The following is a 16,686-nucleotide window of genomic DNA, read 5'->3' as shown; positions in this document are numbered from 1 at the left end:
TAAACGTACCGTAACTCTTTAACTTGCATTTGTTTTAGATGGAACGTTTTATAAAGCTTTGTCGGTATATTGTACCTTTAGCCCCAATAAGCTTTGTCGGTATATTGTACCTTTAGCCCCAATAAGAAATAGCATAACTTTGTACTGGGATAAAGTGGGGTCAAAGCCAGCCCACTTCTCTACATGGACGTCCTCACTAGAAGTGTTGCCTATTTATGAGCATAACCTTGCAGTTTTCTTCGGTATACATGCCTTAAAAAAATCAATGTTTTCATTTTCTTACATTGAAACATACATAAACCAATATATAAGCACATAATTTTTAGTAAATTTCAGCTGTACAAGTACCTAATACAAAAGTCTTTTTTTGGTTTCTTTTAAAAGACCAATCATCGACGATTTCGCCAAATATATAATTTGATTCAAAACATGTTAGAGTCGAATGTGCAGCACAACATTTATAGGAACTGTGATTGTTGACATTTGCCTGAGGCAACACATTTCACGAGCCACAACGATTATTAAATCAGTGATGAACACCCTCATTCCATACTGAGGGTGGCTGTGTCAAATCTATCTTCAGATATTTCAACACTGTCACTTCAAGCGAAGACCAGACCTCTCGTTAATCTAAAGTTACAGAGTATTGTTTACTTTTCTCAATTTGTTTGGTATTGTCGAATAGCCGTGTGCGAGGTTGGTTGGTAAATAGGTTATGATTGAAGAAGGAGGTAGGGTGCCCCTACCTGGATGTGTGGATGTATCTGTGTATCAGGGATTGACAGGCAGAAGGGGGGGGGGGGGTTGAAGGGAGATTAATATGACTCGCTGTTCCTTTAGGAATCTGCCATTCGGCTCACCCGCAAATTAAATTGATCACCCCTGAAATAAAGCGAGAAATTATCATCACTGATAAGGGCGCTACTGCCCCCATCATTACCGTTACAACTGAGGTTGATCTCATAGACGGCTCTGATGACCTGGCGGTTTCAGTTTTGATGATTAGTGAATTTTCCTCGTACAGTAGTCCAATTTGAGGGATGTGGATTCACCCTCATCCGTATCGAAATTCCAGCCCAGAGACCGAGGAATAATCACAACAGACAATCAGTTCCTTTCTCTCAACTCTTCAAATCGGCCCCACTTCGGTTCCCGTGTGTACTGGCTTGAAGTAGAGCAATGGAGATTATGACATTTCCATTACTGGAAAGAAAGCAACCGTGATTTATGTCTAGGTAATTGATGAACCATGGGAATACCCTTGAAAGGCAATTGTAAACTATTCATCCCGTATCCAAGTCTTACATTCGTAGCAGAACTGGATATTGACCCGCGCGATTAGGTGAAAATTGCTATTCTAACCTCAAAATTATGGCCCCATCACTTTGGAGAAGAGGTAGGCCTACTGTAAACTTACACCAAAGAGCGAGATGGTGAAAATGTATTAAGTTACAGTAGGATTACCATAATCCAAAAGTCCCAAACCAGAATACTGTCGCAATGTAAGTGTACAAAACCAGGACATAATTTCACCTATTAGGTAAAGAACTGTCAGGGAATCTGTCTCCTGGGCGACAGCCCTAACTGCAGATCAGTGGTGACTGCCTCACAGAAATTCTATCTCATTTCATTTTACATATTTGCAGAGTAGCCTATCTCATTATAAGTCCGAAACGTAAACGTATGTTACTGAAATTCGACTAGATTAACAATTCTATGAATAGTGTATAGTCCTCTCCGTGTAAGGACGTACCCTAAGGGTGCAACCTTACCCTTTCTCCCCTGTAATATTAAGATATTGATTTATGGTTACTTTTCTTGCTGTTGGGTCTTTTTCAGTGTCGGTAACCATACAGTTTAGGGACCCTACTTGCCGATACGACGTCTTACATTTACCGTTAATCTGGCACGTTGGCAACGTTCAATCACTGCTCTAGCGTGAAGTGCGTGTTGCCACCGCATCGCCGTTAAAGTCACTAGTGATACATTTGCGAGAATATTTAAAGCATATTTTCTTTTTCTGTGGGATTGTAAATCTATTTGGCTAATACCAGGTAAGTAGGATTGTGGCATGTTCGGATAATGCATTTAATAACATAGTTTGTGTGAAATGATGAAAGTGCTCAAATACGTCAGTCTCATGTCTAGATCTACCGGTACATGAAATAACTCTTGCGGGACGAAATTTTGGCAGTAGAACTTATAACATTATTATTTTCAAATCCGCAGTGAACTTGAAAGCTGACCTAAAGTTCCAGACATCCAATGACTTCCCTTTCTTTTGCGCGAATATTTCCTTCTCTCTTCAATACCGGTAACCAGTAAGAGAGAGATTATTGGGCATATTTTCAGCCTGCAGGCTGGTTATATCTTCAAGCTTATCTGGAAACATATAGGAATACTAATGTGCCAAGCTCCGTGAACGGAACTTTCGAAAATCACACTGCAAAGACTTATTAAATAAATTGCATCGTTTAACACGCCCCTCTTTTCAAGAATATGGTTATAGTACGCCTGCTGTATATCAAAATAAAGACAGATAATTTAAGTGAGAAAGTGTGTTTATTTCCTTAATTCCTCATTGAGGAGATATTCATAATTATCTTGATTTATTTCATCTTATCTTTTATCATTTACTAGGGTAGGGAAACATTCATTATCGGTGTTTACATTGAGGTTAGTTTGTTATGGTTATGTCTGATGATTTTAATATGTAACCAGGCAGGTTGGCAGCAGTGATCAGCCATTACAAAAAAGAGAAAAGAAGAGCATCGGGCGGCGATATTTACTTTCTGGGGTATTTCCTTACGTGGCAATTACAACCTACCTATGTCAAATATAACTTTTTATCTACGAGCACAACCGAGCTCGAGAATCGGTGAAAGAGAAATCCACAACTGTTTTATAAATTTAAAAAAAAATGCTATTTAGTTATTCATTTCTGATGCGACTGAGATGAGTAATGAAATCTGATTATTATCCTATGGTCAGTAGCCGCGATTAGGGGGGAGGGCGAGGTGTGTGTGTGTGTGTGTGTGTGCAGTCGCCCCCAACTTTTTGGAGAGGGCCGATGACCTTAGATGTTAGGCCCCTTTAAACAACAAGCATCATCATCATCATCAGTTTTTGGAGAAAAGATTACATTTTAAATCCATTTTAGCCTGCTGAAACTAGGAATTATTAAAAAAAAAGCCATTTGTACAAGCGCCGTTGTCTTATCAGATAATTCTTCTCTTTATTTTCTTTAATCATTACCAAAATTATTAGCAGAAATACGCACAAAATGCCCTTTGTCCCGGTTAACTGATTTGTATAGCGCCGCAGCAAATAGTGGAGACTGCCTGTGCTATGAGAAAGGGTACCACGGCTATATTTTTTTGCTAAGATCATAGACAATGAGGTATGATTCACCACCTTGCCGCGTGCATTCGTCAGCCTTTTTAGTGAATTAGTTTTTAGTGTATAGTCAAATACTAAATGATTTTAATTGCATAATCCGGTCGTATTCCTATTTAATTGTAATAAATGTGTAATACTGTTCCTTTGGCGAAAGTTTCATTGTATAGTATTGAATCAAAATCTAAAAAGAAATATTACTACCGCATTTAAGTTGGTAAACTGTCAATCTTTACTTCTCTGTCGAAATTCGCTGAGAGAGCAGGGGAAAACTTACCATTTTGTGGCCTTTAAAAAAAATTGATATATATACTCCTCCCCCCCCCCCCCCATCCACCACTATATCCCTCAAACCCGGGTACTGTTTGTTGTCTGTATATTTTTTTGCCCCTGCACTTTAATTCCCAATCGCCGCTACTGCCTATGGTTTCCGGGGGGAGGGTGGGAGCGGTTGCTTTAAATACCGAGGAAAGCGTAACACACTTAGGACTATGCCGCTTGTGATTTGACAGCGTTGGGGAATTTACTTCTTGGAAAGAAAGTCAGTTCGACGATCGATCAAGATGAATACATTAGGTTATTCAGAATTACAGTATTCTATTATCAGAGCTACCTCAAAAGGAAAATTAATTTTAGAAGGAAGGAATGTTCAGATAAGAAAGAGTGTATTTTTTTCTAGTGGCTTTACGTCGCACCGACACAGATAGGTCTTATGGCACGATGGGATAGGAAAGGCCTAGGAGTTTGAAGGAAGCGGCCGTGGCCTTAAGGTACAGCCCCAGCATTTGCCTGGTGTGAAAATGAGAAACCACGGAAAACCATCTTCAGGATTGCCGACAGTGGGATTCGAACCCACTATCTCCCGGATGCAAGCTCACAGCCGCGCCTTTAACCGCACGCCCAACTCGCCCGGTAGTTTTTTTTTTACGAGGGGGTTTACCGTCGCACTATGATCGGTTTTCGACAACGATGGGATAGGGAAGGCTAAGGACTAGGTGGGAAAGGGCCATGACCTTAGTTAAGATACAGCCCTAGCATTCACCTGGTGTGAAAATAGGAAAACACAGAAAACTATCTTCGGATTCGAACCCATCATCTCTAGAATACAAGCTTAAGCTACACAGGTCGTGCCACGAAGCCAACTCGTTCGGCGTAGAAGTTGGAAAGAGGAGGGAATGTGCTTGCTGCTACATTTTTACAATAGTGTTATGCAGGTGGACTGGGAAGAAGGTATCTAGACTTACGGTACAGCGAACAGCGGTAACAGGAAGTTGCCGTGTCCGATTCCCGGCTTCTGTCATTAACATATGGAGTAGGTAGCTTTTCTTATGCATTGTGTATTTATAAAGATAATACCTTTGATGGAAATTCTGAGAGGCATTTCGTATGACAAACCCCTAAAATATACAGTATAATACACACTAAAGACAACGATACATTCCATAACAGACGCTTATCATTCACTTCGTGGCTTTATCTGCCCCCAAAACTACCACGGTATCTACCGTGAGAACTACAATTGACCGTGTACGTTCAATGGAATCCCTCGTCAATGTAATGTACGATTAATATACATTTATCATCGAACGAGTTGGCTGCGCGGTTCGCTCACGTAGCGAATTCGAACCCCATCGTCGGCAGTCGTGAAGATGGTTTCAGCGGTTTCTCCACGCTAAGCAAATAATGGGGCTGTTGCTTAATGAAGACCTCGGCCGCTTCCTTCCCTATCTTTGCCCTTTCCCATCCTGATGTCTTCGATTTGTTAGTCAGAAGTTAAATCTCTAGAAAAAAAAAAATGAAGAAAACAATACATTTAACAGTTCTAACATTTCGAAATTCTAATTTTTGGTAACAAAAGTGTTGATGTTGCAAATAACACCCACAGTCCAAACTTCAATTAGTTTTCAGACATCTTTGAGGATTGCTTTTATTGAAGAGTAGACTGTGTATGACAGCAATATTAACGTGGTAGTTTCTTCTGCTTACCACTACATTTGTAGAATATACTTTTTACATGCTCATCTCCTACTGTGATCGCGTTCCGCCCGGGGGCAGGATCAAAAATATCTCGAGACCGCTCCGTGTGACTCGACCAGCCAAAGCAGTGATCCCAGAAATAAAAACTAAGGCTAGACGGCACGGGATAGGAATGTGCGAGCAAAGAGAAACAATTCGCTTTAACCTGTTTCTTAATGCAACAGAAAACAGGAACTTTATAAGGTACATCCAGTTTCCACGAGGACGTAAGACATACCTTAGTGACAACAGAAGTTACGGAATTTTTTAATGCGATGTTTTATTCACCACCCTAACGGTACCGACACTACTGTATTAATAGATAACAGAATGAAAACGACTGGAATGGAATGAATTAAACAATGCCACCAGAAATATCGTTGTAAATGACATAGAATTACACTGACAGTAGGAACTAAGAAGCACACAAGTAAGAAAACAATGCACAATTTTCGATTCATTTTTCAGAAATATATTATGGTTTCTAAACAACACTAATAAACAGAAAACTGGAATTCATCACAACTGGACCATGCAGTTAAGAAAAAACGTTCAGAGAGTTCGATAATGGATGTAGTTCAAAACTTTCATAGTTGATTGATTCAAGCTTATTGGTCATGCTTTTCCAAACAAGCGCAATAATGGGAAAGGGGAGTGTAGCATGAAATCTATTTTCTTAAACATGCATAATAATATTGTCACAGACATAAGTGATGTGCTTTTTCTAAGCTGTTAGGTAGGAATGTTATATTTTTTATTAAGGTGACAAGCATTCTCTCTTATCTTACCGGGCCCGAGGTCTTCTCGCACATGTAGCGCACACAGGACGCAGTGAGCGATGTCAAAGTACGGAAACATCTTCAGTTTGACGACCTGGTTTGCCAGGTCGAGGAATGCTTCGGGATCCATGGTAAAATCGTGTGTTCAATCTCTTGCGCACCCCAAACCCCCAAGGAAAGTCGAGAGCCTCCCGAAACACTCCCAACCCGTCTTGCTAACAGCTGGGCTCTGCAAGCGAATGTGGTGTTTACGGCTATGGCCGCCAGGAGCGCTGTGACGCATCCCGCTGACGAATCATGAAGAGTCGGGGAGGGGGAAGTAGTTGGGTTTGGTTGAAGAAGCAGCGTCTCTGTTTATAACAATAAATTTACTGTTCCAAATGTTTATTTTCGTCATGCTGTTGAGTGCACACCTCCTTTACGTAGTTCCAGACATATATTATGCTAATATCTGTGTTTAATATGATAAATCAATAATTCCTTCCATACAAAGTGTCAATTCAGTCTTTACTTTTCGATTTTCCCGCGTATGATAAGATTAACTGTCATTGGATAGATAATTTCACATGACTGGATTTCGCTGTTATGCAGATAACTCTTGCAGCAATAATATTACAAAACGTATACAGCACAGGTACACCCAGTTATGTCTCGAGAGAATCGGTCGATAACAATCATTATGAATTCTTTCTCTCGATCGATCTTATTCCTTCGATAGGGAGTAATGTTACCAAAAGCTATCGTTCAGTTTTTCATTACGATAAGAAATCAGAATGAGATTGGTCATGGTCAAGGTGTGATGCGCGTTAAAGCTGAAATGAACGTGAGAGAATAATAATCATTTGAATGAACCATACTTATTTGTGAATGTGGATTGAGTGCATTCATTTTACATGATTTAATTTGTAGCTAATACAATGAATGATAGACACATGAAGGTGAGTATCTTTCTTTAGCCGGCTTTTGCGGGTAGTAAGTGGTCACTCTTGGTGAATCGATGTTATTAGGAATCAAAATTCAATGGGGATGACGTAATAATATTTACATGCTCTTTAGTGAGCAGAGAACCACTGTCACTGGTCATTAACAGTTACAGGGCATTTATTAATACTGCGGCGTTCTAGGGTGGTTTTATAATCGTAACGTTCCATTTGATCGAAGGCTTTCGGGCGAAATCAAATGACAACTTTCAATTATGTTCGTTTGATATGGGACGTTTTCTATTTCCATATGATGGTAAGCTGGTATGAAATAAAATAATGTAGCATCGTTAGGTGCACTTATTGTTGCTGTTTGATTTGGTTCCATACGAATATTTTGCTGACTTGTTTTGCATTGATTTTTTAAAATATACAGTAATTGAAAGAGTAAATACATTGGAAAATTTATTGCAGTCTAGTTAATTAGGGTACTGATTATCACAATTGATAATCATATATAATATTTGTAAAGTGGTTATTAGTTTCATTTGGATTTACTTTTAATTTCTGAAGTTATAATTTGTACGACTTGATCTTGCTTATCTGATTTGCCTTTTTTCAAATGAGTGAAATTTTCCTTCAAACCTCCTTGTGTGCACTGAACGGAGATCACATTGTTCATTTTATTACAGTATCCTGTTAAATTTACTGCTTTGAAACATGATTTACTATAAGAGTGCCTTCCTTAGGATCTTCAATGAACTTTTCTGTGAATTGAAATGTCTTCTAGAATTTTCATGAAAATGATTCATAGGGTTAATTTAAACACCAATAACAAACCCTTAAAGGTGGGAAGAGGCCTCCTTATACTATGTCTAATAGCCAGATAGCATTGCATTTTAATATCCCTGTAATATAGCCTACATGAATATGTGCGAGATAAATACAGAAAAGAAAATGGTATTTCTAACAATTTTGAGCAGAGACTAGGATCAGACCCTTTGTTCCCAAACCCTTTATCATGTCTGTAATTGATCTGCACAGAATAGGTGTCCCTATCAGAATAAAGCAGCATACCTATCAATTAAAGCTTAGAATTGTTTTAGTATGTGATCTCTAAATAATGTGAGTTATGAATGGAAATTTAATAGCAGCCAATGGCCATATAAATACCAATAAATACAAAGGAAGTCTTCATCATTCTGTCAAACAAAATTTTGTCATTGATTCATATGTCTGTCTATAGGAAATGGCATGGTACATACTACGTGGTTCCATGTAACAAGAGTATACCGTACACAGTCTGACTCAGGGTGATGAAACATTATGCATAACTTATATTGAAAACCAGGCACCACGAATCTAGTCATTGAATGCTGCAGCTCGTAATTTTCCAGTTGATTTATAAGTTTAGAGAATATTCTGAAGTAATAAGATTGAAAAACTGCTATTGGATTTGTGTGCTTTTACATTCCAGCTCTCAGTCCAGAATTAAAATCCTTGAAACTGGCTAGGAATCACTTTGACTTTCTGTAAATTGTTTGGAATATGTTGCTGTTAAGAATATTTTAGGATTATATAAACATTTACAAGGAGCAGAGTTTTGTAGAGTGCCAAACACTGGGGCTGATAATCTACTGCAAAGGTGGTAGTAATAAAATGTTATTTGATTAAGGTCCTATGAACTGCTTTTGCGGTTTTCAGAGACACTACAGAAGTAATAAGAAAAGCTTTAGGACCAGATAAATTCATGGAAAGTTATGGATATGATTTGGAAAATCCAAAGCAGTACGAAGATCCAGAAATCTAAAATAGAATCTGAAAATAAAATAAAAAAAATGCTAGTGGTTCAATATGGATAGGTTTTCAGTGATAAGATAGGAAAGGCCTAGGACTGAGAAGGAAGCAGTGATGGCCCTCAAAGCACATTCTCAGCATTTGCGTGGTGTGAAAATGGGAAACCATCTTCAGGCTGCCAATTGTGAGGTGATTTCTGGAGGAGTCAAGTAGGTTTTTGTTCTTTGTATTGTTCAAATTTTATGCTTATCATTTACACAAAGATATAAATTGACCGTGTGGGTTTCAGCCTAGAATTATTATGAAGAACATTTAGTTATGATGTTCGACTGTCAAAACTTTACTGTTTCGTACATTGTATTTTTAGTAAAAACTAGGTAGTATGTCTGTGTCATGAAAATCAGCAAATCAAAGAAAATTGTTGCTGGTACGGAGAAGATGGTAGAAGATCAAATGTAACTTGTGATAAAAAGAAAAGTGGTACGACAGCTCATCAAGGGCTTTGGCCTGACAAGAGGACTGCTGCCTAGCCAAATGACCTAAGATATTGGAGTGTCACATGGTCGTGCGACGACATCCTCAACTGTGTTTGGCATTCACAACCGGGTTGATGTCTCTCGTATCAGACTGTTCCTCTGTGGGTTCATGAAGGTGAGCGAACCCCATTCCAGCTCTCAGTCCAGAATTGAAATCCTTGGAACTGGCTAGGAATCAAGTCCAGGGTCTAGGGATAAGAGGCAGGCACGCTATCACCATAAGGCTGACTGAAATGTTTGATAAGTGGGTCTGATTAATTAAATTTTTGATTATATGTTTTAGGTCAAGCAGTCTTACTTGAATTAAAAGGCTAAAACCTTCTGTTAATTCGTGTCCTCATCTCAAGGTGGTGTATTATCGGCACACTTTATCTTGGTGCATTTGTGTACGGGGGTGAGGAGTAAGGAGGGAGCTGTCCAGGTTCCGGTAGTGCTGCCAACTGAATGAAAATGAAATCTGAATTGAATTGAGAATATGATTGATCAATATTAAATTTATAAACCGTTATCTTAAGCCAATAACTGTGTCACACATTATATAACATTTCTCGATGCAAATCTTGTTCCTAGCATGAATTCTATAGTATGGTTTTTCTGTGTAAACAACAACAGTACTAGTACGTAAAGTGTACGCCAGATGTCGCACAACGATGCTTAAGCGATTCATAGTTTGTAATTCAAAGGTTGCCAGTACGAATCTCGAAGATTGCCGAGGTCGACCGATTCAGCACTAGGGTGTAAATGCACCAAGATAAAGTGTGTTGATAATAGGTCTTTTCAGGCACACCCCTAATGGAGTTGAGCAGCATGTATCTATATAACCGCATACTATCCCTCCTGCAATTTCACGCTGGCAGTACCAGGAATTAAACCCGAACTCCTGAGGACACTACGGAGGTGGACAATTAGAAATCTTAGTTTAGTATTCCGATGCTGGAACGGTAATCAACATAGAGATTATGGATGCATCCAGTTCTAGTCCCAGTTTTTATAAATAGGCCCTATACACATCAGTACTTTATTTATTCTATTTATCGTAGCTATGGTTTTTAGTGCTGGGAGTGTCTGAGGACATGTACTGCTCACCTGGTGAAGGTCTTTCTGTTTGACTCCCGTGGGCGACCTACATGTCTCTGTAGGATGCTGATGCTAATGAGATAGGGGGGAGGGTGAAATCAGTGTTGGTACATAGCCTACTCCTGTTGAATAACACCAAGGGGTCTGCTCATGCATTTATGTCCCCATCCAACAATTGAATCGCCATCAACAGCATCAAATGCCCTCACTCCTTATGATCACTGCAGAGAGGTTTGGAATTTAATCCAGGCGTTTGGCTTGCAATCTAGTGATAAATTGTATACCACTACCTCTCCTACCCTGCTGGCCAACATTCTGAGGTGGCATTCTTTTTTTCCCACCAGTGAGACTTGAACTGACTAACCACGGTATCGGACCATATAGACTTGAATGTCTTAATGATCATGGCCACGACTAAAGCACTGAAGGGAATAAGTCTATAATGAGACCAGGCCTATTTAAAAATAATGCTTCCTCTTTTAAGACTATCGTACCGAGCTCGATAGCTGCAGTCGCTTAAGTGCGGCCAGTATCCAGTATTCGGGAGATAGTAGGTTCGAACCCCACTGTCGGCAGCCCTGAAAATGGTTTTCCGTGGTTTCCCATTTTCACACCAGGCAAATGCTGGGGCTGTACCTTAATTAAGGCCACGGCCACTTCCTTCCCACACCTAGCCCTTTCCTTTCCCATCGTCGCCATAAGACCTACCTGTGTCGGTGCAACGTAAAGCAACTAGCAAAGAAAAGAAGAAAGAAAATTTTAAGACTATCATAGTCTTTTAACAGATAAAATATTAATAACTGAGCGTGTTGGCTACGCGGTTTTGGTCATATGGACTCTGCTGTAGGCAGCCCTGAGGACAGTTTTCTATGGTTTCCCATTTTCACTCCAGGTGAATGTTGGGGCTGTACCTCAATTAAGGCCACAATTGATTCCTTCCCAATCCTGGCCATGTACTATGCCATAGTCACCCTAAGATCTGTCTGCAGTTGAGGCGCTGGTCTTTTGACCCCAACTTGGCAGGTTCAATCCTGGCGCAGTCCGGCAGTATTTGAAGGTGCTCAGATAGGTCAGTCCCGTGTCGGTATATTTACTGGCACGTAAAAGAACTCCTGCAGAACTACATTCCGGCACCTCGGTGTCTCCCAAAACCGAAAAGTAGCTAGTGGTATGTAAAGCCAACAACATTGTTATTGTTGTTATTATGATTATTATTATTATTATTATTATTATTATTATTAAGACCTTTCTGTGTTGGTGTGACGAAAGTCGCCCGCCGATAAATACTGTTTATTTCTTGGATCTTGACATATTTTAACACATTCCGTTTTGGCCTGGATGTCTTCATCGGAGGGATGTGGTAAATCCTTAACCACAAATAATCTTGCAGTTTGTATGTAACACAGTCTAAATTTAGATTCAGATTTCTTTAGACTTGTTCATTGTTATTTGCAGAATACAAAGATATTTGAACCTTTCTTCTTTCTCCTGACAGAACCTTCATAGAAGTTGCCACAAACCTCAGGCCCCAAAACTAATCCTGTCTTCTAAGTTGGTGAAAATTTAGACTCTATTTGGATCATCAAATATGTTGTCGTTCTGTTCCAGGGAAGAAATTCAATTCTGTAAACCACGCTGTAATTTCTGACTCCAAAAAACAAGCCCACCCTTCATTTTTCTGCCTTCCATAAACCTTGGATATCTTGGTGTAAAGGCAGCCAGCTAATCCACCTCGTGCTAATCACACCACTTAACAGCATGTCTTTTTCAAGATCAGTGCAAACTACTTTCTTCCAAGTTTTCTACCTTTAAATGGGGACCTTCTTACCCATAACAGTATCCTCATTCACTCTTAGAAGTAAGGTCTTTTTTCTTTCAGTTATCCACAGACTTAAAAAATAAGTGATCATGATCTTGTTTTCCTTTCCTAAGCATTCCTTCTTTTAACTCTATAAATGCATGTGGTATGAGGCACACCATGTAATCTTGCAGTTTCCTCACATCCTGACTTGTAGATAGCTATATACTAAAGATATTCTAGAATAATATGTCTATAGACTTCTTAAAATATTCTAGAATAACATTTTGTTCATTTCATTGCTAAGTGTCATATTCACACTATTATTGAGAAAGGAATACTCATCCCTGTGTTCTTTTTTCTTTCTTTTCCGTTCTGTGAGAACTTCAGTGGTATTTGGCTCATGCCACATACCCTTTAAGGTTTGGGAACAGGTGATTGTCAGTTATTTGATGACCAAGTTCATCAACAAGGCAAAGATAAGTGCAAATCATTCTGCCTGTGTTCTGGTAAAGTTACCTGCAGATGCAGTTGAAGCCATGAGGATCCTGACTGAGAAGTAAAAGGATGCCAAAATGGACTCTCATTATAGTATTGATCAGTCCTGAAGAAGTATTTAACAGAGTGCTGAGAGATTTGATTTGGGCAGCATTATTATGAGACCATGGTATTCCAGAATCTTGTGTTACGGTGATCCAAGACATATTCTAAGGTTTAGTCATCTGTGCAGGACGCACTGCTGCAACACCAGAACTTTTCCCCGTCAAAGTTGGAGTCCAACCAGGGCAGCATTTTGAGTCTACTCGTCATAATTGTCATGAATTTCCTGACTTAATGAAATCACATGTAGCTTGCTTGAGATGTTACTATTTCCAGATGATGTTTTACCTAACATTGGAAGACAATGGGTTGAAAGTGAGCCACTTAAAGACCAAACATCTTCACTGACTCTTTGAAGACCCCATTGCTCCAACACCAGGCATTTTGCTGGATTCCCAACTATTGATAAAATGTGACAGTTTTTTAAGTACCTTGGCTCTGTGGTAGAGAAAGCCAGTGGATACAGTGAGGATGTAAGTCACAGGATTAGTGTAGGTTGGCAGAAGTAACAATAATATTTGCCAGTGTCTGCGACAAGAGGATGCCACTGAAAAAAATATTTAAGAGACCATAGTGGTCGTCGTCATCTAGCTGCTGCTGTTTAACCCATCAATTCCCAAAGTTAGGTTTAAAAAAAAAAAAAAAAAAAAAAAAAGTGATTTGTAAGCACTTCATTTTCATGGTGACAAATGGAGGGGGTGTCACAGTTGACGTTGGGCAATGTACATACATCCTTTCTCTATAACACTATAACACTGCCCAGTGAACAGTAACACAACCTGAATTACATAATATTTTATGAGAGGGATCAGTTCGTTCAAGCAAAAATTCAGAAAAGCACAATGTGGACTGGAAGCACATTTTCAGTCAGTGGCTGGAGTGAAATTCATACCAGCAATGAATATATGTAGAGCAACTTTACATTTCTTAGGCCTACATAGAAGGCGCATTCTTTCATAGCACAAGGCACATCGTTGGTGTGCTGTGAACATTTCTCCTGCTCATGCTCTTCTGAATCATTGATAGGCGAACTTCAACTGGCACTCGTTTCGCTACTGATCCTCGACTGACACCTTGTTGAGGTTTTGTCCCATACAAACTGCAATACACTTGTACTGTGTACCTTATGAAATCACAGTATGTATGTGTGTTCAGTCTGTCAGCGATGCTGCTGGTGGGATCCTCAACAATTCTGCCATCAGCTGTCATAGATGGCCTAGGCATCACTGAAGAGGCGTACTAGGGAAATGAGTGAGGTAGTTTCCCCGTTGCTTTCCTCACTGATGAAATCACAGTAGGTTGTGCTATTTCCTGGTGTTGATGTCCTGTAAATGTAAATCTGCCATGCATTTTGGCAAGCTGCATCTAAGCCAAAGGCAAACAGAGGGAACCACAATTATTTACCACGCAGTGCTATTCTCAAGTTATTGACATTCTCGTCCACTCTACCTACTTTGCCCATATAAATATTATAATTTGTAGATGGGTAATCAACTAGCACTTTCATATGCTTTCCATTTACTGTAGCTATTTTCTCAACTTTGGATATTGGATTTATCCCATGGCAGTTGGATGCAATGGTTACATCATCATTATCATGCCACTTGATGACAGCTACAGAATCAGTAACTTTAACTGAGAATGACCCTCTGGTTTTCTTCCTCAGTTCATTACTGATTACAAGAGGACAGCCTTGAGTATGATTCTCTCTAAGGGTTCCTGTACCACCACTTCCATTTTGAGAGAGTTTGGTCGGTAATTTATGTGAGGTAAAAAAGTTATCAAAATGTACGTTGTAAGGTCTCATAGTTTTGGGAAGTCTGCTTTCCCTTTCAAGGACTACACCACTACCTAATCCATATTGGGTATAACTTTACATCCCGCAGCCCAACTTTTATAACATTATAAGGAAGTGAAAATAATGCAAATCTTACTTGGAATTCCTATCAGAGGAGAGATGTGTTCATTGCGATGTCTAGGACCCACCAACTCGCCCCCCCCTTTTTTTTTCTTCGGGGGGGGGGAGGGGTGAAGTCTGCCGCCCCCCCCCCCTCCCTGCGTGACCATCGACTCAGTCTACATGACCTCCGACATGCTATTATTTCTAAGAAGAAAGATAGCAGGGAAGAGTGGGAAGTGATACAAGGAGTATCTGCCGGTTTCCGAGTAAACTCGCTACCACGGCAAGCCTGTTTGTACGTCATACCATTACCAGGCAAGGTTTGTGTTGGTAAGGTAGTGGTAAGGTGTGGTATTGAAGGGTCAGGGGAAAACCACACAGGCAGAAAAGAGAGAGCCTACATGTAAAACCTGACATCTTGTGATAGCACATGCCAGGCTGTGGGCTGGAAAGGTCCAGTGGTAGTGTTAGTTGAGAAGAGGTATCCTACACCAGCCATGAACCATAGTCTCGCCATTCCATCTGCCAGGGGATCAGTCCGTTTGGGCACTGTGTGACTAGCGCGGGCCTTGCCGGTTGCGGAGCCATGAACCTAGTCCCACTAGGGCCCGCCGCACAGTGCCACCTCCTTGGGGTCCCTCGTACCCAGTCTCTGATCCCGGAGAATGAGGCCAAGTCCGCCTAGGCGGGGACCTCCTGGAAGGGAATGGGTCATGACGCCGGGCCTCCTTCCTCTCTGCCCGCGCCATGGCCCGGTAAACAGTACAACTGCGATCGGAGGCCGGGTGGCCCCCTACACAGTTGGCGCACACCGGCGCCTCCTTAAGTGTTGCGCAGGCTGTGTAGTGATGATCACCCCCACAACGGTTGCACCTCACTTGGAGCCCACACCTCTCCTGCCGGTGGCCCCACCTCAAACAGTGGAAACACTACAAGAGCTGTTGAGAGGGACATTTCGATCTCACCTGATTGCCGCTACCTGGTGAGGTCCTCTCCTGATAGGCTCCTCGGTTGGCTGCTGTCCTGAGAGCAGTCCTGGGTTGCGGCGGGGCGGCCCTCTCCTGGTGGGCTAGCGTCTTCTTCCTCCTGGTCCTGGGGCGGTGTCTTCTTCCCGGGGATCTCTTCTCGGCAGGCGAATAGGCCTCTTCCTGGTGGCCCTCCTCCCGGCCTGGTGACCCCGGGGTAGTGGGTGGCTCCGCTGCGTCGCCGTCTTCTTCCTCCTGGCTGGCGGCGGTGGCATTGGTCGGTGCTAACACTCGACTGCGTTCCCTGTCCTGTGGGGCACACATCGATGTCTGCAGCTCAACAGTCACACTGGCAGGCTGGGCCTGGACAGCAGCCTCTGAACGCCAGGGGGCGTCCTCCGCCACTGCTGTGCTGCCATCCGCCATCGCGGGCGCTTTCCTTGATTGCGCCTGGGTGATAGGCCCTTCCTAGTAGTCCTGGGTCTGCGTCCACTTTGCCTTTGCCTTCGCCTTGGCAGGTGGTAGACGTTCCTGGTTGGTGGCCTTGTTGTTCCTGCGTGTACTTCATTAAGTACAGTGGTCCAACTGGGGTCGACGCTGCCGTCGTCCTCAATCCTCGGCTCCGTCTGGGTGGCGGCCTCCTGGTAGCCTGAGACTTCCAGCTGTTCCCTGAGTCCTGGTAGCAATTAAAGATAAAAATTTCATAATGTTCCATATTGAAATATATCACAATTAAATTGAAATAATAAATAAGGTAGTTCAACCTATTCAATACAAATAAATACGAAATGTAGTGTTACATTCCTATTTAATTATAAGTGGAATCTGTACCGGTTTCGACCCCAATCTGGGTCATCATCAGCCAAATAAAACGCAAAAAACAATGCATAGGTAAGAAAGAA

At 41.2% G+C, this 16,686-nt stretch overlaps 2 protein-coding genes across 3 annotated transcripts in view; one reads left to right on the top strand and one right to left on the bottom strand.

The window, feature by feature from the left end:
* The window catches only part of LOC136873835 (trimeric intracellular cation channel type 1B.1), a 165,195-nt gene extending 158,757 nt beyond the window's left edge, over window positions 1-6,438 (bottom strand). For both annotated transcript variants that reach the window (XM_067147101.2, XM_067147103.2), the window contains exon 1: window positions 6,201-6,438. In XM_067147101.2, the coding sequence (XP_067003202.1) occupies window positions 6,201-6,321 (121 nt within the window). In that variant the 5' untranslated portion in view covers window positions 6,322-6,438. The remainder of the gene's footprint in view (window positions 1-6,200) is intronic.
* Window positions 6,439-6,981: 543 nt separating this feature from the next.
* LOC136874676 (endoplasmic reticulum metallopeptidase 1) overlaps window positions 6,982-16,686 on the top strand; it is a 248,912-nt gene continuing 239,207 nt past the window's right edge. The window contains exon 1 of the mRNA XM_067148313.2: window positions 6,982-7,129. Within this exon, the coding sequence (XP_067004414.2) occupies window positions 7,109-7,129 (21 nt within the window). The 5' untranslated portion in view covers window positions 6,982-7,108. The remainder of the gene's footprint in view (window positions 7,130-16,686) is intronic.

The sequence above is a fragment of the Anabrus simplex genome, chromosome 5 (genome assembly GCF_040414725.1).
Source record: "Anabrus simplex isolate iqAnaSimp1 chromosome 5, ASM4041472v1, whole genome shotgun sequence".
NCBI classification, from domain to species: domain Eukaryota; kingdom Metazoa; phylum Arthropoda; class Insecta; order Orthoptera; family Tettigoniidae; genus Anabrus; species Anabrus simplex.
Note: the sequence above shows the minus strand (reverse complement) of the source record. Positions and strands in the feature narration are given on the sequence as shown.